This window comes from Balaenoptera acutorostrata, chromosome 15 (assembly GCF_949987535.1).
Source record: "Balaenoptera acutorostrata chromosome 15, mBalAcu1.1, whole genome shotgun sequence".
NCBI lineage: Eukaryota > Metazoa > Chordata > Mammalia > Artiodactyla > Balaenopteridae > Balaenoptera > Balaenoptera acutorostrata.
In genome coordinates this window covers 7,361,280-7,385,969 of record NC_080078.1, presented here as the reverse complement: position 1 = coordinate 7,385,969, position 24,690 = coordinate 7,361,280, and the positions used below count along the sequence as shown (strand labels likewise).

General features: G+C 56.1%; 1 protein-coding gene and 1 long non-coding RNA gene across 6 annotated transcripts; one reads left to right on the top strand and one right to left on the bottom strand.

The window, feature by feature from the left end:
• Positions 1-7,612: 7,612 nt before the first annotated feature.
• On the top strand, positions 7,613-23,738 carry EPHB4 (EPH receptor B4). The gene is made up of 17 exons (XM_007186615.2): positions 7,613-8,136; positions 10,848-10,918; positions 11,195-11,482; positions 12,176-12,572; positions 13,599-13,754; positions 13,957-14,289; positions 14,644-14,768; positions 15,280-15,445; positions 16,426-16,528; positions 16,763-16,827; positions 16,935-17,048; positions 17,170-17,417; positions 20,011-20,226; positions 20,537-20,686; positions 21,103-21,296; positions 21,490-21,645; positions 22,718-23,738. Exons 1-17 carry the CDS (start codon positions 8,085-8,087, stop codon positions 22,845-22,847), a joined length of 2,964 nt encoding a protein of 987 aa, XP_007186677.2. The 5' UTR covers positions 7,613-8,084; the 3' UTR covers positions 22,848-23,738.
• LOC102998175 (uncharacterized) lies at positions 17,779-22,483 on the bottom strand. Of its 5 annotated transcripts, XR_009005446.1 has the most exons (7): positions 22,351-22,483; positions 20,516-21,710; positions 20,083-20,232; positions 19,873-19,919; positions 19,213-19,434; positions 18,176-18,334; positions 17,779-17,979 (listed from the first exon to the last, which is right to left on the bottom strand). It is a non-coding gene; the product is annotated as an uncharacterized LOC102998175 (long non-coding RNA). The 5 variants fall into 5 exon arrangements; XR_009005445.1 differs by having other exon boundaries at positions 17,782-18,334; positions 19,213-19,398; XR_009005444.1 differs by having other exon boundaries at positions 17,782-18,334; positions 19,213-19,384.
• Positions 23,739-24,690: the final 952 nt, after the last annotated feature.

Here is a 24,690-nt window from a genome sequence, read left to right as displayed (position 1 = left end):
GGGGGTTGCTCAGCAGTTGCGGCGCAGAGGCTTAGCTGCTCCGCAGCATGTGGGATCTTCCCGGGCCAGGGCTCGAACCCGTGTCCCCCGCACTGGCAGGCAGATTCTTAACCACTGCGCCACCAGGGAAGTCCCCACCATCATCTCTTGCCTGCATTATTGCAACAGCTCCCTGACTGGTGGCCCCCTGACTGGTGTGCCTGCTTCTGCCCTGGCCCCTACATTCTATTCTCAACAGATTAGAGGGATGCTATTAAAGCAAGTATCCATTCATGACACTTCTCTTTTCAAAACTGTCCAGTGGTTTCCCATTTTCCTCAGAGTAAAAATCAAAGTCCCTTAAGGTAACCATACTTACCTTCTGATTCACCGACTACAGTCCAACTACCAGTTTGTGCCTGTTGCTTTAGCATAAGTAGTAACAGCGTATCCTTCGCTCAGAAGTGACCCAGAGTGGTCTATATATTATATGGGCACCCTACCCATGAAGCCCTACCCGATATGCATCCTGCCCTCACCTCTCATCTCCTGATCTCACCCCACAACGACCTCTGGGCTGTTCCCAAGAACGCCCTGTGGGCACCCAGGGCATGAGCCTCCTTTGTCGTCTGAACTCAAATATTATCTTCATAGTGAAATCTTCTCCGCCAGTCCCATTTAAAATTGAACTACACCTTCCTTCCCATCCCACTTTCCTACTTTTTTTCTCCATAGCGCTTAACACTAATACATGTCGTTTACTTGTGTATCTTGTTCATTGACTGTCTATTCCCAACAGAAAGTTAAGCTCCACGAAACAGGAACTTGTCTTTTCTTCGCTGCTCTAGCTCCGGTACTTCTAACAGCTCCTGGCACTCGAGTGGACCTCAGGAACCATTCCCTGACGGTTCTGGGAACCATCGCGGACCTGAGGGCTTGCTCCTCACGTGACTGCATTGGCCCCGCCCCGCCCGCTGGGAAGGAAATATGGCGGCGCCCAGGGTGGCCTCAGGGAGAGGGCAAACAAAGAGAGGGCGCCAGCTTGCTAGAGCGTCCGCGCCGCCGCCTAGTCTTCGGGTGCGTCCTGGGAAGGCGTGAATTCATAGGCTACGTGCTGGTCCTCCTCCCCACCATTTTTTAAAGAAAAAGGAATTAGCTAGTCCTCAGAAACTGCTCGGTCTGACCTGCCTACCGTCTCCCCACCGCTTGGGATTCCCGGGGTCCGAGGCGTGTAGGACGAGGTTGTGGGATTCAGTATCTAGATTTTTCTCCCCTCGTGTTGGCTCCCACCTATTAGGTCACCTCGGGGTGTCCCTCCAGCCGCCAGTTCTAGGAATCCCCGAACACACACCCGGACCGCCCCTCGGAGATAGGACGTCCAATCCCCGCCCCCGGGTGCCCCAACTCCGAGTTCAGGCCCTAAATGCTAATTCCCCGAAGATCGAGCTTCCCTACCCCCGCCGTGAGCTCCCCAGGATTAAGTCTCGTGAATCCGGGCCCCCCCCTTCCCCCAGGCCCCAGGGGCAGATGAGCCCTTGGCCACCGCCCCTACAGTTTCCTGCAGACCCAGCAAACAAAAGGCTCGGGAAGAGAGGCGAGGCTGAGCAGGGCGCCCTTCCTGCAGGAACAGCTGATGGAGCAAAATGACCCAGGAGGGAGAGGAGGGGATGGATGAAATTCCAGGGTTCCTGGAGGACCGCAGCGGGAGGCCAGACTCCTGGATCCTGGGGAGGGAGGGAGGGAGTACAGGAAAGCGGCGGTGGAGGGCCCAGGCCGACCCCGGAGTTCGCTGGGCTCTACCAGATCCCAACCGCCCTAGTGGGGGGGATGTCAACACTGGATTTCAGGTGAGCTCTCAGGCCCCCACGCTGGAATGGTGGGGGCTGGGAGAGGCCTGAAGGGCTGCGTCATCTCCTCTGGGCCCAGCCTGCCGCCCCCTGGCCCGACCTGCTACCCTCGGTGCAGGCCCCACCCTGGCCTGACTTCCTGCTCCTCCCCAGGCACGGAGCTTTCCCTGCCAAGCTCCACGAACCAGCCCGGGGGCTTCTGGTCCCTTCAGGACCTCGGTAGCCTAGTCCCCAGCCACGAACAGTCCTTGTATTCCCACCTAGAGCCATTGCCCCCTGCCCCCATCCCTGTCAAGGATACAATGGTAAGGGAAGGGCCCTGTCCAGTGGGTGGGGGGATGCTGGCATGGAGGGGGGGCTTGGCCTCATATCCTGTCAGGCTGCCAAGGGAAGAGAGGAAACAAAAGACTTCCCCCTGCTGGGACAATGAGCCTCCCATTACCTCTCCCCGACTCCCCCCCCCCCCCCCCGCACTACCCACCCCCAGCCCTCCCTTTAAGCTCTGGTCCCCAGCCCCCTTGCCTCCGTTCTCTCTACCTCCTTGCCTTCTGGTAGCCTTGGTCTCTGTGGTGAGCTCTGCCCTTCCCCTGCGCTCCTTCTTATCTGCTCGCACTGCTGCTTGCTCCCGGTCCTGGCTGTTTCAGTCCCCTGCCACTCCATCAGTGCTCAGGGTCCCTTCCTCTTCCCCAGCACCAAGATTGGGGGCTGGCTGGGCCAGGCTCTGGTGAATGTTAGGGGCTAAATCACACCCCTTTAATGTCTAGTGGGAAGTAGGGGCTCCACAAGAGAAAGGGTCCAAGGCTGAGGGAGGGAAGTGCCCTCAGCCTGGCCTGGGTGAGAGAGGAAGGAGGAAAAGGACACGTGTGTCCTACAGGTCCTTGGAGGTGGGGCTGGAAGGCTGTCCTGTATGCTGAGTGCGGTGTCAGGCCCACCTGCTGGCTACTAGCTGAGTGCATTGCACAGGTCACTTAACCTTCCGAGCCTGTCTCATTTTTAAAGTGGATATCATAATAACGCCCATCCTCTAACGGGGTTCCTGTGATGATTTAAATTCGATAATGCTTGTTTAGGAAAAAAAAAGGTGAAGTAGTAAAGCTTTCCTCAGTCTTCCCAATCTCTACAGCCTCCTCCACACCCCTATTCCCACTCCCCGCAGTTTCCATTGCCATCGTATGCCAATAACTCCCAAACTGGTATCTCCAGCCAAAAACCTGTCTCTGAGCTGCAGACCCATTGAGCTCAGATGTAGCTCACTTCTGGCCCCGCCTGGATGGTACAACAGGGATCTGAAACGCAACATGCCCATCATCTTCCTCTCCGTTTCACTAGCTCCTACCAAGCTGCCCAATCCCTCACCCTCCCAGCCAGGCTCCAGGTCCTGCCCACTCTAGCTCCTTGACATCTTTTGAATCCTCCCCCACCCCCCCGCCCTCATCCATGTCAGTTCAAGCTCTCACTGTCATTTGGAGAACTGCATTTGGTTTCTCTGCCTTCAACCTTGATCACTTTCAACCTATTCTCCAAAATTGTACAAGTGGGAACAAATCTGACGATGTTGCTTCTTTGCCAAAAACCCTTCGGTTTTAGGTGTCCAGCTCATCCACTGTCACTATCCTTGCACTCCACACCCTGGCGATGTGAACGCTGGCAGCTTGAGGACAATCTCACCGCATCCATGCTTTTGTACTTGCTGTTCCTTCTGCCTTGAAAGCAACCTTTCCCACCAATCTCCTCTAGGACTCATTCAGATAGCGTCGTCTTCTCCAGAAAGCTCACCTTGAACCTGCAGGCTGGATTCCTGTGCTTCCTCTGTGATCCCATAGGACCCTCTGCCTGCCACCCTTTATGCTCAACACATAGCCTCCTATGTTCTGTTGAGGTTTTATGGCAGTTTCTACCCCTGGGCTGTCAAGTCCTAGAAGGTAGAGGATAACTTTGTGTTTCCAGGCCTGGTTCATAGTAATTCTTCAAAAAGTATATTGGGGCACTTCCCTGGCAGTCCAGTGGTTGAGACTCTGCACTTCCACTTCAGAGGGGCACGGGTTCGATCCCTGGTCAGGGAACTAAGATCCCACATGCCTTGCGGCACAGCCAAAAAAAAACCCCATATATATATATATATATATATATATATATATATATATATATATATGCAAAAAATTATTGCTGAGTAAATTAAAGAATGACTAATCAATAAGGGGATAAATAGTCCACAAATATTTATCGAGCATTTACTATGAGAAAGGCTTGCATGGGACTTAAAGCAGTGAACACAATGTATGTTGCACCTGCTTTCATGAAGCTTAGAGCCACATACAAGCAAATATACAATCACTAATAAATTAATCAAGGCATGTGTCCATTACAACTTTGCATATGATGAGTTCAGGAAGGTTTGTGGTGGTCATAAGAGCAGTGGATTCAGGTTTTTTGGGTCCTGATGGGTTTTTTTTGTTTGTTTTTAAAATTTATTTATTTAATTTATTTATTTTTGGCTGCATTGGGTCTTTGTTGCGGTGCGCGGGCTTCTCATTGCGGTGGCTTCTCTTGTTGCAGAACACAGCCTCTAGGCGCCCGGGCTTCAGGAGTTGTGCCTCGCGGGCTCTGGAGCACAGGCTCAGTAGTTGTGGCGCACGGGCTTAGTTGCTCCGAGGCATGTGGGATCTTCCCGGACCAGGGCTCGAACCCATGTCCCCTGCATCGGCAGGCAGATTCTTAACCACTGCGCCACCAGGGAAGCCCGGTCCTGATGTTTTTACAATTTGGGGAAACCCTCCTTAAGAAAACAAAAACAAAACCACAAATATAAAATTAGGTGTAAAAGTTAATGTTTACTTAGATTGAGAAATCACAACCAGTTGCAATGTTAAGGTGATAAACACCATAAATATTACAAAATCTAGAAAAACACCGTAATATTTGTAGTTAATAGCTGCCAACACATCGCTATAATAATTTCATGTCCTGTTTCTTAGATACAAACTCTTTGACCACCTCTTCATACGATAATGATTTTATCATATTATTTTCTATTCTCTTTGTCTGTCTTTCTCTAGTATGGCCGATTCAGTTTTTTTTCTTTCATTGTTGAGAGTTTATAAAAACCTCATTGAGCTTTACAGCTTATTATTGGTACTGTCAGAATCTCTATCAAATTCCTTTCGTGTAAGAGGTGTGAGATTTGGGGCCATTTCAAACATTCTCCTACTGTGAGTCACCTTGAAAACTGTTTAAATTGATGGCACTCATTAACCAGGGTGGTGGGAGGAGCCTGGAAGGTGAGGGGTGCCTAAATTTAAACTTGCTGAGCTCCCAGGTAAACTTAACTCTAGACTTGACAGGGTCAGGTGGGCCTTACAAGGGGGACTGGGATATAGGAAAAGGAGTGACGATTTCTACAACTGATGGTGAAAGGGATGATTTGTTTGTTGTTTGTTTATTACATATAGAAAAAAGTCCGAACTCCAAGCCCACTCCAAACAACTGTCAGCAGGTGGATAGCAAAAAGAAAACCCTACCAGCTGCTGGGGGAGAGGTGTGCTCCACACAGGCACTGCCACACCAATATATTGATCACGGACAGGGAACAGGGATGACAGCCTCATATTTGGGCTGGGAGGACAGTGAAGTACTCTAAGTGCTCTAATAATGAAGGAAGGAGGGCTCGAGATTTGTTTGGGTCTGTGGAGCAAGCATCAAACCAGGTAGTGACATGGACGCTCACCTGTGTGATGAAACTCAGTGGATACTGAATTAGCTTGCCTGCGAAGTGGTCCGAGGGTGGAGGAAATGACCTCGCACCCCCAGGAGAGACCGAGGATGATTTTTGAGGATAGGAGTGAAAAATCTCAGCTACCATCTCCCTGGAAGAGGGAAATAATGGGATTTCCACCAGAGTATAGACCTTTGAGGTGAGAAGCCCTGTTTTACAAATCTTGCAAACTGGCATGGCGATCACCTGGCACACAGTAGATGTTCAATAAAGGTTTCATTTTATTCATTCCTTGATTGGTATACACTAGGTATTAGGAACTGAATTACCAGCTGGGGGATGGGGGCTGATGACCTATGATATGGGATCAACTGGGTATTTTCTTACCTGTGGTGCTTTGCTCGCTCTAGCTGAGGGAGTCCTGGTGCTCAGGGGGTCAGAAATACAGGGTTTGAATCTGCGGTGAGATGTTGTATCTCTTCACCCCTCCGGTCTCATCAGCCCCTCGCTCCACCCAGCCTCATTTCTCTGTGCACCTGGGTTTCTCTTCCATTCAGGCCATGCACCGACCCCCCCCCCACCATGATGATGAACTGCATTCCCCATCAAAGGAGACAATTCAAGCAATCAAGAGCCTGAGGGGGGGTTGAGGGCAGGGCCCAGGAGGAGACAGAATCATAACTTTTAGAGGCTAGAGAATGAGTGCAGTGAGAGGAGGGGAAGGTGCGTCGGGAGAAGATAGATAACCTGGAGGAGAAACTGAATAAGAAGGGATACTGGGCTTGGATCGGGGAGGGAGGAGGGAATTCCCAGCCCTGACCTGGTCTGCCTGGCTCCAGCCAAGCTGGCTGTTTCCTGCCCCTTGTGACCCCCCCACCCCGGAGCAGGACCCAGGCAGGGCTACGAGGAAGGGCAGGGGTGTGGAGAGCACCACTTGTGGCAGCGAGATAAGTGCGCTGGGACAAGAGGTCACTGCAGGCCTGGCTGTCCTCGCTGTGTGTTAGAGGGGCTTGGCAGACCCCCAAGCACCAAGGACTCCTCTTTCCCTCTCTCAGCTGCTCAGCTCCTCTATGCTCGGCCCCCCTTAAATACCTTCTGAGTCTAAGCGCTTTCCTTCCAGCTCTTCTGGGAGGAGCTGCTTTCCTGGACCCTCCCCTCTAACTGATGAGATTTGGTAGGGGGTGGATGGCGACGAGAGGAAAGGCCCTCCCAGCCATGCCGAGGGCCCCCAGGAGCCCGACAGGAAACAGCCTCAGGAAAGACAGACAGCAGCAGCCCCGGCCCGAGCCCCAGGGGTCAGGACTGAGGGTGTCGCGGAGCCCTCCTAATCGCGACGGTGAGAGTGAGGACGATGATTTGGGAATCCGTCTGGACCCCTCACTCTCTCGGACCCAACTACCTTTTATTTACCCTTGCTTCCTCTATTTTCTATACTCCCCATCTCAACCCAGGTGCCCCTCTTCCTCCGCACATTTTTCAGCGCTGCGTTGCGCGCACAGTAGGTCCCCAATACTTAATGTTTGTTGAATGATTGTGTGAACGTTCGCTCCAGGCGTATCTAAGCTGAGACCTCTGCCTTGGGGCCCGCTGGGCCACCCTCCATCTTCAAAGATTTCCCCCAAACACGGTCCCCTGCGCCAGCGAGGGGGTGGTGGGTGAATCCAGGAGAAGAATCCGAAGTCCGCAGGAAGATCGGATAGGGCTTCGAGCGTGCGGCCCTCCATGCTGCGGGGTGTGTTTCTCTGCTCCCTGGTGTCTGCCGGGCTCGGACCTGCCCCGGGGGTCGCTGGGCTCCGGCCCAGACACGCGCGGTCCGGATCAGGGGCGCACGGCCACGGGGCAGGTCTGGGCGGTCCCCGGGCTCCGCACCCGCCGCCCCTCCCCCTTCTCCAAACTTTCTCCCAACTTCCCGACCTGCTCAGCTCGACGCCCCGCTCCGCTTCCCTCATGAATTATTCAGCAGCGCGCGCTCCAATCAGCACGCCCCGGCCCCCTCGCCTAGCCCGGGCTGGGGGGTAACTCCCCCCGCTCCCCGCGCGCCCCTCCCTCCCCGGCCAGGCGCCGCCCGGCCCAGCCCCAGCCTGCTCGGCCCCGCGCCGCAGTCCCCTCCCTCCCGCTCCGGTCCCCGCTCCGCTCCCACCCTCCCCGCCGGCGCGGAGCGCACTCGGCCCGGCGGCGCGAGCAGCGCCACTCCAGGGAGGGGGGGAGACCGCGAGCGGCCGGCCCACCCCCAGCCACCGGGGGGGGGGAGGGACCCCGAGGCCCCGGAGGGACCCCGACTCCAGCCACGTCTTGCTCTGCTCGCGCCCGGCGCGGCCGCTGCCAGGACGCCCCCCGCCCTCCCGTCTGCGCGCGCGGCTGGGACGCGGGGCCACACCTGGGCGCCGCCACTGGGTGCCCGGCGCGCCCGCATGGGCCCGCGCTGAGGGCCCCGACCGAGTTCAGCGCGGGGAGTCGACGTCCACCCGCTCGGGGGGGGGGGTTAGACCTGGGGGGGCTAGCGCCCCCCAAACTCGGATCGGATCCAAACAGAGTGAGGCGGCGCCATGGAGCTCCGGGCTCTGCTCTGCTGGGCTTCGCTTGTAGCCGCTTTAGAAGGTGAGTTTCCTTGGAGTCACCCCGCCACTTCTGGGGCCCCCCGAAGATGGGCCTCGGGGTGGAAGGGCCGACATCTGTCTCCCCCAAACCCGGCACCCCAACAGCGAACACTCTGGACCAATAGTGCTAGCCCGGGAGGGGGGCGGGGAGGAGGCGGCCCAGCGGGGAGTGGAGTTTTCTTTTGTTTGGGAAAGAGATGGAGGCGAGCTCCGTCCCGGGACATGCCCCGGTCCCGGCTCCCCACACTCTTACTCCTGACTCCAGACGCCCTTGGCAGCCTTTCCTGTTCTCTCTGCTCCAATCTTCAAAACTCTCTCCAAAGTTTCTGTCCCTCCTCCCACCTCTGCCAAACAGGAGGAAACATTTCTGGAAGAACAAGAAGACAAGGCAGAACTTTGTGCTAGGCCATAAAACTACCCCCGCCCCCCCATTCCGGAGCATTCACACCTTGACCCTACAATTCCACACACCACCGTGGGGATGGCCACCTTCCACACTCACACTCCAAACCTCCAAATCTCTCCCAAAGCCACGGTCCCTGCGCCAGGGAGGCCCCTTCCCTGGTTTCCCCCAAGCTGCACCCCAGCCCTTTAAATGCTGTCTAGACCCTGCCCCAATCCCACCAGAGTCCTTTCCTCTAACCCTAGGCCGGCAGAAACTGACCTACACAGCCCTCGTGTCCCCTGAACTCAGCTTAACTACTGTCTACTTGTCTCTCTTAAACGTCTGTTTTTTCTGCATCTCCCCGCACCCCGCGCCAAAATGTTACTTTATCCATGAGTCTCTGCCCTCCCCCCAACCCCTAGAGGGGGAGCCAAGAGCCCTATAAACCCTCCTCCCATGGCCCTAATCTCCTTTCAATGAGCTGCCTCCTTCCCCTCCTTCACTGCCTGGAATCAAAGGGGTCTCTGGGGAGTGGGCCATGGGGGGCTACTGAGGAGGAGGAATCAAAGGCAGTTAGAAACCCCTCTCCCCCAGGCTGGGCAGTGCTGCTCTGGGCTGGGGATCAAAGGCTGGGTGTGGGGGAAGAGGAGAGACTTGCTGGGCTCGGGGAAAGATGGGGAAAGAACTGTGAGAGAGAGAGGGGAAGGTAAAGCAGGGAGAAAACCCGTCGGGATGACGTGTGGTGAGAGGGAAAGAAAGATGCAAAGAGGAACAGGGAGTAACTTCTAATTTCTGTTACCTAAGTGCTTTCCAAGCCCGAGGCCCATGCTGAGTGCTTTATGTTTTCACGGTTCCAACAACCCTGTGGGTGGGATGTATTGTCGCTCCCATTTTACAGATGAGGAGACTGAGACAAGAGTTCAGTCTTTTATCCAAGGCTCTGTGCCCCAGGGATGGTGAAAGGTGGGAGACAGAAAGCAGAGTGACAATCAGAAAGAGAAATGGAGGTGGACGGAGAGCGGGAGAGAGAGGTGAGAGGCAAAAGAAGTGACAGATCAAAGAGAGAGGGAGGCCGGCAAGACGGAGAGAGGGTGAGAGAAAGTGAGCCGCTCAGAGCGCCCGGGACAGCCTGAAACAGAGACAGTGTGTAAATTGGAGACAGGAAAACACTATCCAGTCTGGAACAATGGAGGGTGGAGACGGCAGCCTCTATCCACCCCCTTCCCAGAACCCGGGCATCCTGTCCCCAGCGTGCTGGGCTGTCTCCCGCCATCCATGGGGGCCCAGGCCTCACCCCCAGCTGCCTGGCCGGGGTCCCACCTGACCCTTTGCCCTCCATGGACATCACCTGGTCCCTGGGAGGAGGCTGCCCCACCCACCTGCCTTCCCTTCTCTCCTGCAACTCCCACCAGGGAGGGGGACCCTGGTCCCAGGTGTGCTGCTGGCTCCCCTGGGGGCCCCCTCTCAGCTCCTCCCAGGGCAGGCCTGCAGCACCCCACCCACAAATCTCCGAGGGGATTCCCCCGCCCTCCCTCCACCCTCCTCAGCCGGGGGTTGGGGGGGGGCGGCAGGGTACTGTGCAGTTTCTCCTAATCCCCACCTTCCGCCAGAGCCCCGCCCCTCCCCTCCCCAGAGAGAGACCAGAGCAGAGCCAGGTGTGCTCACCCCCCCATACACACACTCCTAAAATCTCCTCCCCTTTTCCTTCCCATAACCAAATCCAGATGTGAGGCCTCTGCAGACAGGGGCCAAGGGCAGGAACCCAAGCGTCCTGGCCTCCAGCACTTCCTCCTCCAAGGGCAGCTAGCTGGTGGGGAGGGAGTGGGGGGTCGGGGCTGGGCCTCAGGAGGTCAGTACCACCTTCAAGGATCTGAAGGGCTGGGGTGTTTGGTCTGAAGGGGGCTGGGGACTTGGAAGAGGAGCAGAGTTGCGGGGATGGAGGCAGCACCTCCTTTGGATTTGGGAACGGACTGCAGAGGCTGAGGCAGGCCCTGGTGGGAGGGGTGTCCCTGTACCCCACCTCGGGGTCGGGGTCAGGTCTGGGCTCTAGTTTAGCCCTTTCTGAGCTGTTTGCCCCTTCTTCTCTGGGGCACAGCAGTTCACAGAGGCCTAGATCTGGGAGTCCCGAGGGTCAGCTCCATGCCTGTCAGCTGTCAGGGGCGGGGCTGGCACTCAGAAAAGACGCTGGAAATCTGGGCTTGCTGGGGGGGCAGAGGGCAGGGCTTGCTCCTCTCCTCGGCCTGTCTGTCTGTCTCAGCTCCCAGGGATCTGGGCTTCCTGGTGTCTTTCCCAAGCGCTGACTGACTCTGTCTGTCTGTCTGTCTTAGAGACCCTACTGAACACAAAATTGGAAACTGCCGATCTGAAGTGGGTGACATTCCCTCAGGTGGAGGGACAGGTAAGAGCTGGGGCTTGGAGGGAAACCGAGGGAGGGGGGCCACCTGTGCTCCTGCTTCCCAGGCCACACACACACACACACACACACACCACACCCCCCCCCCCCCACACACACACCCCCCCCCCCCACACACACACACAGCCATCGCAGCAGCCGAAGCAGGTATCCTCTGAGCCCTTGCTCTCCGGGGGTCCCCGCAGCCCCTCGTGGCGTTATGGCACTGACCTTCGCCCACCCGCTTAGCAGCCCCCAGGCTGACCACCCTTCTCCCCGCAGTGGGAGGAGCTGAGCGGCCTAGATGAGGAGCAGCACAGCGTTCGGACCTACGAGGTGTGTGACGTGCAGCGGGCCCCGGGCCTGGCCCACTGGCTGCGCACGGGCTGGGTGCCCCGCCGGGGCGCCGTGCACGTGTACGCCACGCTGCGCTTCACCATGCTGGAGTGCCTCTCCCTGCCGCGGGCTGGCCGCTCCTGCAAGGAGACCTTCACCGTCTTCTACTTCGAGAGCGACGCGGACACGGCCACGGCCCACACGCCAGCCTGGATGGAGAACCCCTACATCAAGGTACCCAGGTGCCCCAGGCCAAGGTGGGGTCCGGGGCCGGCCTGTGGTCTAGAGGTGCTGGGGGCTAGAAGCAGGAGGCCCGGGTCTGAGGAGGGAAGAGGGTGGTCTGCTAGGTGGAGCAGCCGCTCTACTCCATGTGCTGAGGCCCCCCTACACTTCCTCTCTCTGAGTACACTTCGCCCCTTTACAGCCCCCTGCCTTTGCATCAGCTGATGCCTCACCCTGGAATGCCTTCTCTTTGCCTTTCCCACCCAACTCCTCGTTTTGTAACTTCCAGCTCCGAGGTGCCCCCTGGGACGCCTTTGCTGATGTGTCCTGCCCTGGGGTCCCGCCTGCCGTAGCACTCATCATACTTTTAATTTATCATCAGCTTATCAGCGTTTCCTTCATTTCTGTTTCCTTGGCGTGGAGTCCAGGGCCTGGCACAGAGTAGATGTTGACAAGTGTCTGTAGGATGAGTGAATGCGCAGAAAGGGGGTGCAGGACAGAGGCTGGATGCATCACAGGAGCTCGGCGGGTGTTAATGGACAATGTTGGGGCCTGCAGGAAAGCGTACGTTGGGAAAGGTGGAGAGAAGGTTCTGGAACAGGAGCCAGGCAGGTCAGGGAGAGGGTGAGCTGGGAAGAAGACAGTCCAGCGGGGTCCTGGGGGAGTGGAGGACAGCGGCAGTGAGTCTCTTCCCCGACCTGGCAGGTGGACACAGTGGCTGCTGAGCACCTGACCCGGAAGCGCCCCGGGGCCGAGGCCACCGGGAAGGTGAACATCAAGACGCTGCGTCTGGGCCCGCTCACCAAGGCCGGCTTCTATCTGGCCTTCCAGGACCAGGGCGCCTGCATGGCCCTGCTGTCCCTGCACCTCTTCTATAAAAAGTGCGCCCAGCTGACCGTGAACCTCACCCGCTTCCCGGAGACCGTGCCTCGTGAGCTGGTGGTGCCCGTGGCGGGGAGCTGCGTGGCCGATGCCGTGCCCGCCCCCGGCCCCAGCCCGAGCCTCTACTGCCGGGAGGATGGCCAGTGGGCTGAGCAGCCGGTCACGGGCTGCAGCTGCGCTCCAGGGTTTGAGGCCGCCGAGGGGAATACCAGGTGCCGAGGTGAGGGCCAAGCACTTCCCCCACAAAGCTTGCCCATCTCTGCGGGAGGCGCTGGCTGGTACCCTGCTCTTGGACCCACTTCTTAAATTTCCATTTTTAAAAGTTCTTTATTCTCCTGGGCACTAAGTTACTGGAGGGCGTGTTTTCAGAGCCCCCAGCACAGTTCTGAGCTCTCCATCATTTCCACACTCATCCTTCTATGTCCAATTCCTTCCTGGGCTGTGGGACTGTCCTCAGGGCTGAGGGACCTTATTGGAGTCAGAGGACAAAGCCTTCATGGTCTGTAGTATTGTTCATTATGGTTTCGTCTAATTTACTGATATTGAATTCTCACGTAGCCTTTTCTCCAGAGCAGAGTTTCTTAACCTGGGTTTCGTAGATAGAATGTAGGGGATCTGTGAACTTTGGTGGAAGGGAAGAAAAATGACCATTTCTTTGCACTCATCTTTACCTGAAATTGGCCACTCTTCTTACGGAGTGTCAGCCACAGCCCAGCGGTTGGAGCAGGACCTGAGACTTGGGCCCCATTCAAATCCGAGGTGTTTTCACAGCCCATTAGAGATGACGCAGGAATGGCAAAATGTTGTTTTTCGCTCATTGTGACTTCAGTATTTCCTTGCCTGTCAGCCTTGCTGCTGTATCTTGTTAGTAGAGAAACACACACATTGCTGTGTTGCAAACTTTCTTCATGTTTTGATCACTGTATTTTCAGTTATTTGGTTTTCTTGGTAATCTGTGTATTTTGTGGTGTGCATTTAAAATCATGCCTCGGAGCAGGGGTCTGGGTTTCACCAGGCTGCCATGGAGTGGCCGGGGGTACACGTCAGGGTTCAGACCCCTGGTCTGGAGGGAGGTCTTCTCCTCTTAGAGGCGAGGTTTCTGAGCTCCTCCCTCCCTGCTCTCCGTTTTGCACCTCATGCAACTTTAATAGCTGCCGAATGTCCTTTTTTTGGTCCCCATTCCCCCCCGCCCCCCCGCACTGCTGAATGTCTCTGATGCAAGTTTCTGATGGACGCTTTCTCGCAGCCTGTGCTCAGGGCACCTTCAAGCCCCTGTCTGGGGAGGGATCCTGCCAGCCTTGCCCAGCCAACAGCCACTCCAACACCATTGGCTCACCCGTCTGCCAGTGTCGTATCGGGTACTTCCGGGCCCGCACAGACCCCCGAGGTGCACCCTGTACCAGTAAGTGGCCAGTGACCCCTGGGGTGGACCCCTGACCCCTGGGGTGGACCCCCGACCCCAGTCCCGTCCTCCCACACCTTCCTCCTCTTGACCCTGGCCTGGTGCCCGGCCAAAACAAGACGTCAGAGTGGCTGCCTGCCCGTCCCCTGCCCGTCCCCTGCCCGTCTGCTCAGCCTCTGCCTGACGTCCTGGTCTCCTGCAGCCCCTCCGTCCGCCCCGAGAAGCGTGGTTCCCCGCCTGAACGGCTCCTCCCTGCGCCTGGAGTGGAGCGCCCCCCTCGAGTCGGGAGGCCGAGAGGACCTCACCTACGCGCTCCGGTGCCGGGAGTGCCGCCCCGGCGGCTCCTGCACGCCCTGCGGGGGAGACCTGACCTTCGACCCCGGCCCCCGGGACCTGGTGGAGCCCTGGGTGGCCATTCGTGGGTTGCGTCCTGACTTCACCTATACCTTCGAGGTCACCGCCGTGAACGGGGTGTCCTCCTTAGCCAGCGGGCCAGTTCCATTTGAGGCTGTGAATGTCACCACTGACCGTGAGGGTGAGACTGGGGGCTGGGGGCAGAGGGCAGCCTGTGGTCGGATGGGATAGGCGTTGGTGGGAAAGGCTCGCAAGGGATATGGACAGTCTAAAGGCCTGAGGGGGAAAAGGCAGCAGCTGGGGAGTGGGGTCCCCAGGAAATATAGCGGGTCAAGGCCTTTGGGGCAAGAAGCAGATAGAGAATTAAAAGGATGCAAAGGTGGACTGGACAGTTCAGGGCAGGGCAGAGAGAGCCAGAAGGAATTCCGGAAACAGCTGGGGGACCGAGACAAGTGTGGCCAGTAGAGGAGGAGCTGGGAAAGATGAGAGACAGACCTGCCACGATCAAGGGCCCCAAGGTGTCTGTCTCTCGCAGTGCCGCCCCCAGTGTCCGACATCAGGGTGACTCGGTCATCACCCAGCAGCTTGAGCCTGGCATGGGCTGTTCCCCGGGCACCCAGCGGGGCAGTGCTGGACTACGAGGTCAAGTATCACGAGAAGGTGAGACCAGGCCCTGCCCCAGGGGTGGGGGTGGGCAGCGGGACCCGCTCCAGGGACCAGGACGCCTGAATTGCAGCCATCTGCCACATACTAGCTAAGTGACCTTGTGTCAACCCCTTGGCCTCTCTGAGCTTAATATCCTCATTGTAAAATGCTTAGGATAGGACTTCCCTGGCGGTCCAGTGGTTAAGACTCTGTGCTTCCACTGCAGGGGGCATTGGTTCGATCCCTGGTCGGGGAACTAAGATCCCGCATGCCACGCGGCGAGGCCCCCCACACCCCCAAAAAATGCTTAGGATAATGGAACCTATCCCACAGAAGCGCTACAAGGATTAAATGATATAATTAATGCAAAGCACAAGGCACAGTGCATACATAAGTGAGCACAAAGGCCGCACCTGCCACTCAACAGGACAGAGATGCTAGGGATGGAGGCCCAGGGCAGGGGGAGGCAGAAAGAGCAGTGGAATCTGGGGGTCCTGGCTCACGGCCAATCCCCTCTCCTGAACAGGGCGCAGAGGGCCCCAGCAGCGTGCGGTTCCTGAAGACATCGGAGAACCGGGCAGAGCTGCGGGGACTGAAGCGGGGAGCCAGCTACCTGGTCCAGGTGCGGGCGCGCTCCGAGGCTGGCTACGGGCCCTTCGGCCAGGAGCACCACAGCCAGACCCAGCTGGACGGTGAGCCCGGGGGGCAGGATGCGGGTGGGGTTGGCTGTCCCCCACCAGGCGGGAGGCCTTGGCTCTGCCCTCAGGACCCCCAAAGCCACAGCCCCATGCTTCTCTTTCTCTCAACCACGAGGCATTTTGGCCTGGGGATAAGATGTAGAAACCAAAACCAACAGCTGGGTGTGAAGGCCAGCTCAGCGGCTCTCCAGCTATGTGACCTTTAGCAAAAACTTGACCCCTGAGCCCCAGCTCTCTCATCCAAAAAAATGGAAATATGAGGTCTCTCTCACAGGGCTCCAAGGATTAACTGAGGTGACACTTTGATAGTTTTTGTATGCTGGCCCAATGGTTTTCTAAACCTTTTAATTTTTTTTAACAATTTTATTGAGATATGACTCACACACCATGATTCACCCATTTAAAATGTATAATTCATTGACTTGTAATATATTCACGGAGTTGTGCAACCATCACTGCAATTAATTTTAGAACATTTCAGCACCTCAAAAAGAGATGCTTATAACTCTTCCATTACCTCCCAGCCCCTGGCAAACACTAGTCTACTTTTTGTCTCTGTAGTTTGCCTGTTCTGGACCTTTCACACAAATGCAGTCATACAATACGGTCTTTTGTGACTGGCTTCTTCTTTTACATGGCATAATGTTTTCAAGGTTCATCCGTGTTGTAGAACATATCAGGACTTCATTCCGTCTCGTGGCTGAAAAATACTCCATTGAATGGCTGTGGCACATTTTATTTGTCCATTCATCCGTTGATGGACATTTGGGTTATTTCCACGTTTTGGCTCCAAACCTTTTCATTTTTAGCCTTTGGAACCTTCTGTTCAAGTGGGACTTTTTTTGTGGTTACCAGTATTTATAACAGAACAAAATCAAACCCACCAAGGCTGGGAAACTTCTTTGCTTGCCCTGAGGGACTTGGGTGGAGCCCACGGGCCCGCCGGGTCCCCCTGATCACCAGTTCTTCTCCAGAGAGCGAGAGCTGGCGGGAGCAGCTGGCCCTGATTGCTGGCACGGCGGTCGTGGGCGTGGTGCTGGTCCTCGTGGTCATCGTCATCGCTGTTCTCTGCCTCAGGTGAGGGCTCTGGCCACCTGTCGCTGTTCTCTGCCTCAGGTGAGGGCTCTGGGCACCTGGAGGCCCCCGCGAAGCCCCGTGTAGCTGGCCACCCGCCCTCTTGCTCCAGGGCAAGCCTCCCCCGGTGCCCCGGGAGCCTGTTTTCACCTGGGATCTTCTCTGATTCCCATCCTTCCCCTCTGGGAACATCGAGATGTGCGACTCAGTTTACCTCTTCTTTCCCATCGGCTACAGGAAGCAGAGCAACGGGAGAGAAGCTGAATACTCAGACAAACACGGACAGTATCTCATTGGGCACGGTGGGTAGGCCCATCCTGGAGGAGATAGGGCTGGGGCGAGAGCTGTGAGCCAGGGACCAGGGCATCTGAATGCAGTGGTGGCTAACGAGCCCCGCGTGATTCCTCAGGTACTAAGGTCTACATTGACCCCTTCACTTACGAAGACCCTAATGAGGCTGTGAGGGAATTTGCAAAAGAGATCGATGTCTCCTATGTCAAGATTGAAGAGGTGATCGGCGCAGGTGAGAGGAAGACGCCTGGGTGCCCGGGTGGGGGGTGGGGGGAGGGACTGCAGGGCCAGACCTGGGGGCGGGGCGGGGTTGGGTTGGGGAGGAGAGCTGACCCTCGGCCTCCTTCCTGAAGGCGAGTTCGGGGAGGTGTGCCGGGGGCGGCTGAAGGCCCCCGGGAAGAAGGAGAGCTGTGTGGCCATCAAGACCCTGAAGGGCGGCTACACGGAGCGGCAGCGGCGGGAGTTCCTGAGCGAGGCCTCCATCATGGGCCAGTTCGAGCACCCCAACATCATCCGCCTGGAGGGCGTGGTCACCAACAGCGTGCCCGTCATGATTCTCACCGAGTTTATGGAGAATGGTGCCCTGGACTCCTTCCTGAGGGTGAGACCCCCTGCTCCCAGCTTTCCGCACCCACCCTGTGCTCCCACAGTGCAGCCAAGGAGCTCAGAACCCGGGACAGACGGTGGGTCCCGCGTCCCTGCCCCTCTACCCTTCATTCTCCACCAGGGAAGGTTGAGTCCTGGGATTGGTCTCCCTGTGGGGCCGGCTGGCCCTGGGATAAGGAGGGGTTGTCATCTGTCCTCGTGACAAATATTTACTGAGCGCTTCGTTGTGTACCAGCCACTGTACTGGGCCTCGGGAGATAGAGCCATGAACATCTCTGCTCTTGGAGAGCTGGTGGCGTAATGGGGGAGACTGAAGATTAACAAGTACAAACAAGGTTTTACAAAAAGTAAACAAGATTTCAGATGTGAAAAAAATTAAACAGGATCATAGAAATGAGAGAGAACTCATTTTTGCTACCTTAACAAAATTGTATGAAATTTTATTATTTTTTAAACTTTACTATGCATCTTCTGTAAAAAGCCAAAACTTTTTTTTTTTTTTGGCCACTCCACGCGGCATGCGGAATTTCCCTGACCGGGGATCGAAGCCGCTTCCCCTGCAGTGGAAATGCAGCGTCTTAACCATTAGACCACCAGGGAAGCCCCCAGAACGTTTTTCTACATAGCAAAGTAACATTGCATTTAACAGAATTACAACAATTCCTTGGTATCACCTAATGCCCACTTGATGCTCATATTTCTCTAGTTGTCCCCAAAATGTCCCAGCATCTAGTTCAGGATCAAGCATTGCACCTGTGATTATTGTTTTGAGCCTTTTCTACATCCAGGACAGTCCCTTGTTGGGGTTCTGATACACTGAAGGGCTGGGCCACTTGTCCACTTGAATGTCTTATCTTCTGGATTTATCGGATTCTTCCTTGTGGGGTCATCTAGCTTGTTTCTCTGTGTTTCCTGTAAGGGAAGCAATGTCTAATGTTGTGATAAGTTCAAAATTAAACGTCTGTGGCCAGCCCACATCAGGGGGAGCTGTGTACTTCCCGTGGCACCACACCAGGAGACACAGGCTACCCGGCTCCCAGCACGAGGGATGCTGAGGCAGACCCTGGCGCAGTGCCAGGATGGCCTGACCCTCCCTTGTGGATACGGGAGTCTGTTCCATTGTCCGGTTGCAGGAAAGGGAAGGGGGTCTATCTTAGAAGAGATGACGTTTGGGTAGATGAGAAAGCCAGCCATGAGAAGGTGGGGGGGAAGCGTGTCGGGGGCAGAGAGTAGCAACCCAGGGTGGGCGGGACCCCAGCCTGTTTAAGAAGCAGAAAGGCCGGTGAAGCTGAACCAGGTCAGCAGAGGAGTGATAGTGGATCATGTTGTGGTTGGCGGCTGGGCCTCGTGACCTTAGAAATTTGGATGTGATGAGAAGTCTGAGGGGAAGCTTTTCAGCAGGAGAGGGGGGTGATTTAAGGAGATCCCTCCAACGGATGCTGGGGGATAGGAGCCGATGAGACGACTGGCATCATTCAGGCCATGGGGGCTGCAGTGAATGCGCAAAAGTGGTTGGTTTGGGGTGCGTTTTGGAGGCAAAGCTGGCAGAACTTGCTGATGGATTGTAAGCCATGGATGCAGGAGACTCCAAGGTTCCTACCCTGAGCGTCTGGAAGTGAGTCCACCAACTGAGATGCGAAGGATGGGGTGGGTGCAGGCTTGGAGGATGGATTCAGAATTCGGTTTCTGAACTCTGTGTTGCTGGCCCTGGAGGGCTGCCGAGGGTCCCCTGCATGCTAGCTGAACCCAGAAGATGGGCTGAGTTAACTGTCTGTGACTGGTTGGTTTACCTGGTGAGAGCCAACTCTATAAAGCTCAAGGTCGGGCTTTAGACCTTGGTTTTGGTGCTGTGGTCACTGATCACACCCGATTCCTCACTGTTCTCTTGCATCCGGCATACAGTTGGTCCAAGAGGGCTGAGCGAGACTGTGGCAGGATCAGCACGAACACACGCATCTCCACCTGTAGAAGGGTGGCTTCAGAGCACACTCGTAACTGTCAGCGCTCTGTTGCTATCAAATAAAGAGAACGTAGATCAAAAGCATTTGTTGAGTATTTCCTGGATGTAAAGCACTGTACTAGGTTAAATGGAAGAAAATCTTAAAATATCTCCTTATAATCTAATTACGAGAGACTGAAAGTGAATATTTGAAAGCGGGACAATTTTAAGCATTGTGTCATGATACCATAGTAAGAACTGAGAGAACTCAGGGTAAAAGAAAGGAGGGAAGGACTTCCCTGGCGGTCCAGCGGTTAAGACTCCGCACTCCCAATGCAGGGGGCCTGGGTTCGATCCCTGGTCTGGTCGGGGAACTAAGATCCCGCATGCACAACCAAAAAATAAAATAAAATAAACCGTCTATAGATTTCAAATAATAAAATTTAAAAATAATAAAATAAATAAAAATAAAGAAATTTATTTTTTTAAAAAAAGAAAGGGGGCGGTTTACCTGGGATGTCAGCAGGCCTGTCCTACACGTGGGTCTGTGAGTTGGGTCTGGGAGGGACAAATACTGTTTAGAACATGGAAGGAAGGGGGAGCGGTGGGTGAGCTGTCCTAATGATGCCCCCGCCATGTCCATCTCCAGCTGAACGACGGCCAGTTCACCGTCATCCAGCTCGTGGGCATGTTACGGGGCATCGCTTCGGGCATGCGGTACCTTGCTGAGATGAGCTACGTCCACCGAGACCTGGCTGCCCGCAACATCCTGGTCAACAGCAACCTCGTCTGCAAGGTTTCAGACTTTGGCCTCTCCCGATTCCTGGAGGAGAACTCTTCTGATCCCACCTACACGAGCTCTCTGGTGAGGCTGGGGCACAGGCATATGAACTAGGTTCTTAGGGCCAGGTGAGCAGGGCAGGTTGGAAAGTTGGGAGGCTGAGGGATTGACAGCTGTGGTCCAAGACAGGATGTAAGAGTAGACCTTGTGGGGGCAGGGGGGTCAACTTAAGGAACCTGGCTACCAGGTGTCCAGGAAAAGAACAGAATTGGGGAGCTGGGTGTTTGGGTCCCAGAAAAAAAGGAGGCCTGAGCTGGGGGAAACTCAAAGGTGGGGGGCAGAATGCCTGAGTCCTGTGAGTCCCTCAGCTCACCTTTTCCTCCCCTATCTTTAGGGAGGAAAGATTCCCATCCGATGGACAGCCCCTGAGGCCATTGCGTTCCGCAAGTTCACATCTGCCAGTGATGCCTGGAGCTATGGGATTGTGATGTGGGAGGTCATGTCATTTGGGGAACGGCCATACTGGGATATGAGCAATCAGGATGTAAGTGTCCTACCAAGCTTTCCTGGAACATCCTCTCTCTTGGGATATGGCGGTGTTGGGGGGGGTGGGTTCTCAGAGAGCTCATCACTGCTTGGTCCTTGAGGTGGTGAGGGTGGCACTGTGACGAGCTGATCTCTGTATCCAAGAGTTTGATACAGTCTATCTGGTTACAGAAGGACACAGTGATGGAGGGCAGCCTTGGGAAGTTACATGTCTGGATCATAGCTCAAGACCTTCTGGGACGTTGAGCCACAGCCAGTGGCCTCAGCCCTGGCCAGGAGCACCCCCCAGATTTGCCCTTCTTGGGGGGCTGTAGCAGCCATCCCAGCGTCTGTTAAGTCGCCATTTCCCTGGGGTCCTTTGGCAGCCTCGTTTTCCCTGACGTCCTTACCCAGTGCTTCTACCTGTCATTCCAGGTGATCAATGCCATTGAACAGGACTACCGGTTGCCCCCGCCCCCAGACTGCCCCACCTCCCTGCATCAGCTTATGCTGGACTGTTGGCAGAAAGACCGGAATGCACGGCCCCGCTTCCCCCAGGTGGTCAGTGCCCTCGACAAGATGATCCGGAACCCTGCCAGCCTCAAAATCGTGGCCCGCGAGAATGGCGGGTGAGGACCCCAGAGGATGGGCCCTCTTTCCTGCACTCTGCCATCCCCTGAGAACCTCGCTTCCCCCCGAGAAGTATCCGTCCCTTTGGTGGTATGTGGGATGGTCCCTGTCCACCTCTCCAGGGCTGGGCTCTACGTCCCCACCCTGACACAGGCTGGTTCTCAGTGCGTCCTCCCCATCCTTGCCTCCCAGGGCCTCGCACCCCCTCCTGGATCAGCGGCAGCCTCACTACTCAGCTTTTGGCTCTGTGGGTGAGTGGCTTCGAGCCATCAAGATGGGAAGATACGAAGAAAGTTTTGCAGCTGCTGGGTTTGGCTCCTTCGAGCTGGTCAGCCAGATCTCCACTGAGTAAGTCGTGGCAGGAGATGGAGGTGGGGGGGTGGTGAGGGCCAAGCAGCCAGGAGGGGTGGTGCCTGGGGACCAGAATCAGGCCCACAGTTTCAGCAGGGGCCTTTGGGGTCAACTCCTAGTGCCAACTCTGTTTTCTAAAGCCCCTCCCCTGCCAAAGCAGTAACAGCTGCAGGGGCTGAGAGCCCCAGGATTCTTCCCGGTCAGCTGTGCCCGCCTCACCCCCTTGCACCACCTCAGCCCTGGGCCATCTCGCTCCCACTTCGCAATCTGTATCTATCTTTGTGCATCTATCTACATTCCAGACCCTGCTCTCACATTAACGACGTGTCAACTCTGGATGTTTTCCCACCCATAAAAGGAGAAGGTTGGACTAGGTTTTGGAGATCCTTTCCAGCTTTAATGTTAAATGGTTTTATGATTCCAACACCTCCCAAATACTGGTTTTCCCTAGCTGGCCTCTCCCTGGTCCTCCTTTCTGCCTTTCCATTTCTCTCCCAACGACTCTTCTTGCCCCAGGTTTGAATCACAGAAATAGAAGGAATATAAATCCAGACACAAAGGGTCCAGGAGGCCCTCCCTCTCCCTGGAAGGCAGATCCCGGGCCAGTCTGCCCCACCAGATCTGGGCACCTCCTCCCTGACTTGCTCCAGCCTCGCCTTGACACGGGTTCCCTGACACGGATTCTTGCTCTCTGTTTCTCACCTCTTCTTTTTTCCTTATCTCCGTCTCCCCGCATCAGGATAGGGCTGGGAGCAGTTTGTTTTTGTCCTCTCCCGCCGCTTCCTCTCCACACACCCAGCTCTCTCTCTCTCTCTCTGTCTGTCTCTCAGCCCGCCCCACCTCCTGCTTCTCGACCCCCCCGCGGATACCTAGCCCCGCCCCTTACTGCGACTGCGCAGAACTGTGGAGGCTCTTAAATCCTCCGGAAACTGACTGGCAACTCTTGACGTCAGCCCCATTCCCCGTCGGCCATTCTGATTGGCGGACAATCCCGAGGCGAGGATGGGGTTTCGGTAGGAAAGCCGCCCGGGAAACCAGTGCCCTCACCTAGCTGTTCATTCTTCCCCAGGGACCTGCTCCGAATCGGAGTCACTCTGGCAGGACATCAGAAAAAAATCCTGGCCAGTGTCCAGCACATGAAGTCCCAGGCCAAGCCAGGAGCCTCAGGAGGGTCGGGAGCACCAGCGCCCCAGTACTGACCTGCGCCTCCTCGCCTGGCCCCCCAGCTCTGGAGCGGCAGGGACTCCCACGCTGGGGACACCGCTCCCCTTGTTCCTGGGGCAGAATCGGGTGGGGACCCAAGAGGCTCCCATCCCCGGGCCCCACTGGATTGCACTTTGAACCCATGGGGGCGGGGAGCTGGCCATTTGGAGAGACGGGATTTGGGGATTCTGCCGTATGGGAGTGTAGAAATCAGACGCTCTCCAAGCGGGGAACCCCAAACTGAGGGTGTGGGAGCCCTTCCCTCGGGATTGGTCTGACCAGAGGAAAAGAGTGCCCGGAATCTGCCAACATCCCGGGGGTGGTTGGGCACAATCCCCACGGCCTCCTTCTGATCCCCAATTAGGGCCCCCAGGTGCCCCTCCTCACCTTGAAGGGCAGCGGCCCTGCAGACCAAAGAGAAGGGGGGACTAGCCTGCGAGTCGTGAGGCAGGAAGGGGCGTCATAGCCCAGTGACAAAATCATTGGACTTGGATGTCCCAACCTTGCTGCTGTCTCCACCGAATTCGGTTTTCCCTTGTAAATGCCCCTCCCCCATCTGCTGCCTTCATATTGAAGGTTTTTGAGTTTTATTTTTTGTTTTCGGTTTTATTTTTCCTTCCCTTTTTTTTTTTTTTTTTAACCGTCCTTGTCGTAACTTTTTGTGTTAGAGGGGACCTGTTTATCGCCTCCTTTGCCCAAGTTGAAACAGGGACCCATCGTTGTGTCTGTTTCCAGAACAGTGCCTTGGTCACGCCACAACCCCAGACATTTCCCTGCCCCCCCAAGTACCCCTAAGCTGTGTCCATGAGGAGGTGTGGGGGGCAGTGGTGGTAGAAACAAGAGACAGACACTGGTGCTTGGAGGGGTTCTTAAATTATATTTAAAACAATTGTTTTGTATAAATAAAAGAAAATGGGAAGTGTCCTGGCTCTGGGGATGATTGGGAGTGGGGTGGGGGGACGGAATAGACTTCTGTGGACGGTGGGGACTGGTGTGAAGGAGCTTTTGAGCCAGGCTGAGAGGGGTCGGAGGTCTGGAGACGGGGCTGGGTGCTTGGTTCCCAGCCCCACGGTGTGTTTGAGATGGTAGGGTGGGGGCAGTGGAAGATGAGTCATCGGCAGCTGCTTCTAACGGCTCCAGATGGCTCTGCCAATAGCCTGGGGCACCTCTGGGATGGGGTTGCCTTCCCTCCCCTGCCCTGGTTCCCTAGCCCTGGCAGAGGGCTTTGTGAGGCAGGGGAGGCCTTGAGCTCAGAGCCCTGCCCTACAGCCCCCTGAAGGGGGGAGGGGGGAATCTGGGGTGGAGGTCCAGTCACATGAAAGAGACAGATGTGGGCCAGATGTTGACAGCTGGGGTTGGTTTAGAGGCAATGTGGGGGGAGTGTCTGCATCGGCTGTGGAGGAGGGGCAGAGGCTGGAGTGGAGGACGTGGACCCCCCCACAAGTACGTACGTACACACACACACACACACACACACACACACACACACACACACACACGTGTACAGACGCTGCGCTGGGTTGGGAAGACAATTCCCCCTTTCAAGATGCTGCCCAGGCAGGTTCTCCCAGCTTCTTAGGAAGGGAGGGAACCACCTGAGTATCTTCCCCTAACTTCTCCCTCCCAAACAGGAAGATGAGGATGGGGGTCAATCCCCCGATGTCTTTCTCAGCATCTTTGGTTTCCCAGCCTGCCCGCCCCAGGGGACACCTGCAGGGGCAGGCCTGGACCGGGTCAGGTTTGTCAAGCTGGTGCAGCCCTGCCATTTCTGCATCTCAACTGCCCCCTGTTGTCGTGTTGGGGTCAGTACAGGACCCCAAATCACAATCTCTGCCTCTC

Excerpts from the sequence above, each read along its gene's own strand:
- EPHB4 (XM_007186615.2), top strand. The coding sequence starts at position 8,085 with ATGGAGCTCCGGGCTCTGCTCTGCTGGGCTTCGCTTGTAGCCGCTTTA. Across the intron at positions 14,769-15,279 it reads AGGTCAAGTATCACGAGAAG|GGCGCAGAGGGCCCCAGCAG; the intron begins GTGAGACCAGGC and ends TCTCCTGAACAG. Across the intron at positions 17,049-17,169 it reads TGAAGAGGTGATCGGCGCAG|GCGAGTTCGGGGAGGTGTGC; the intron begins GTGAGAGGAAGA and ends TCCTTCCTGAAG.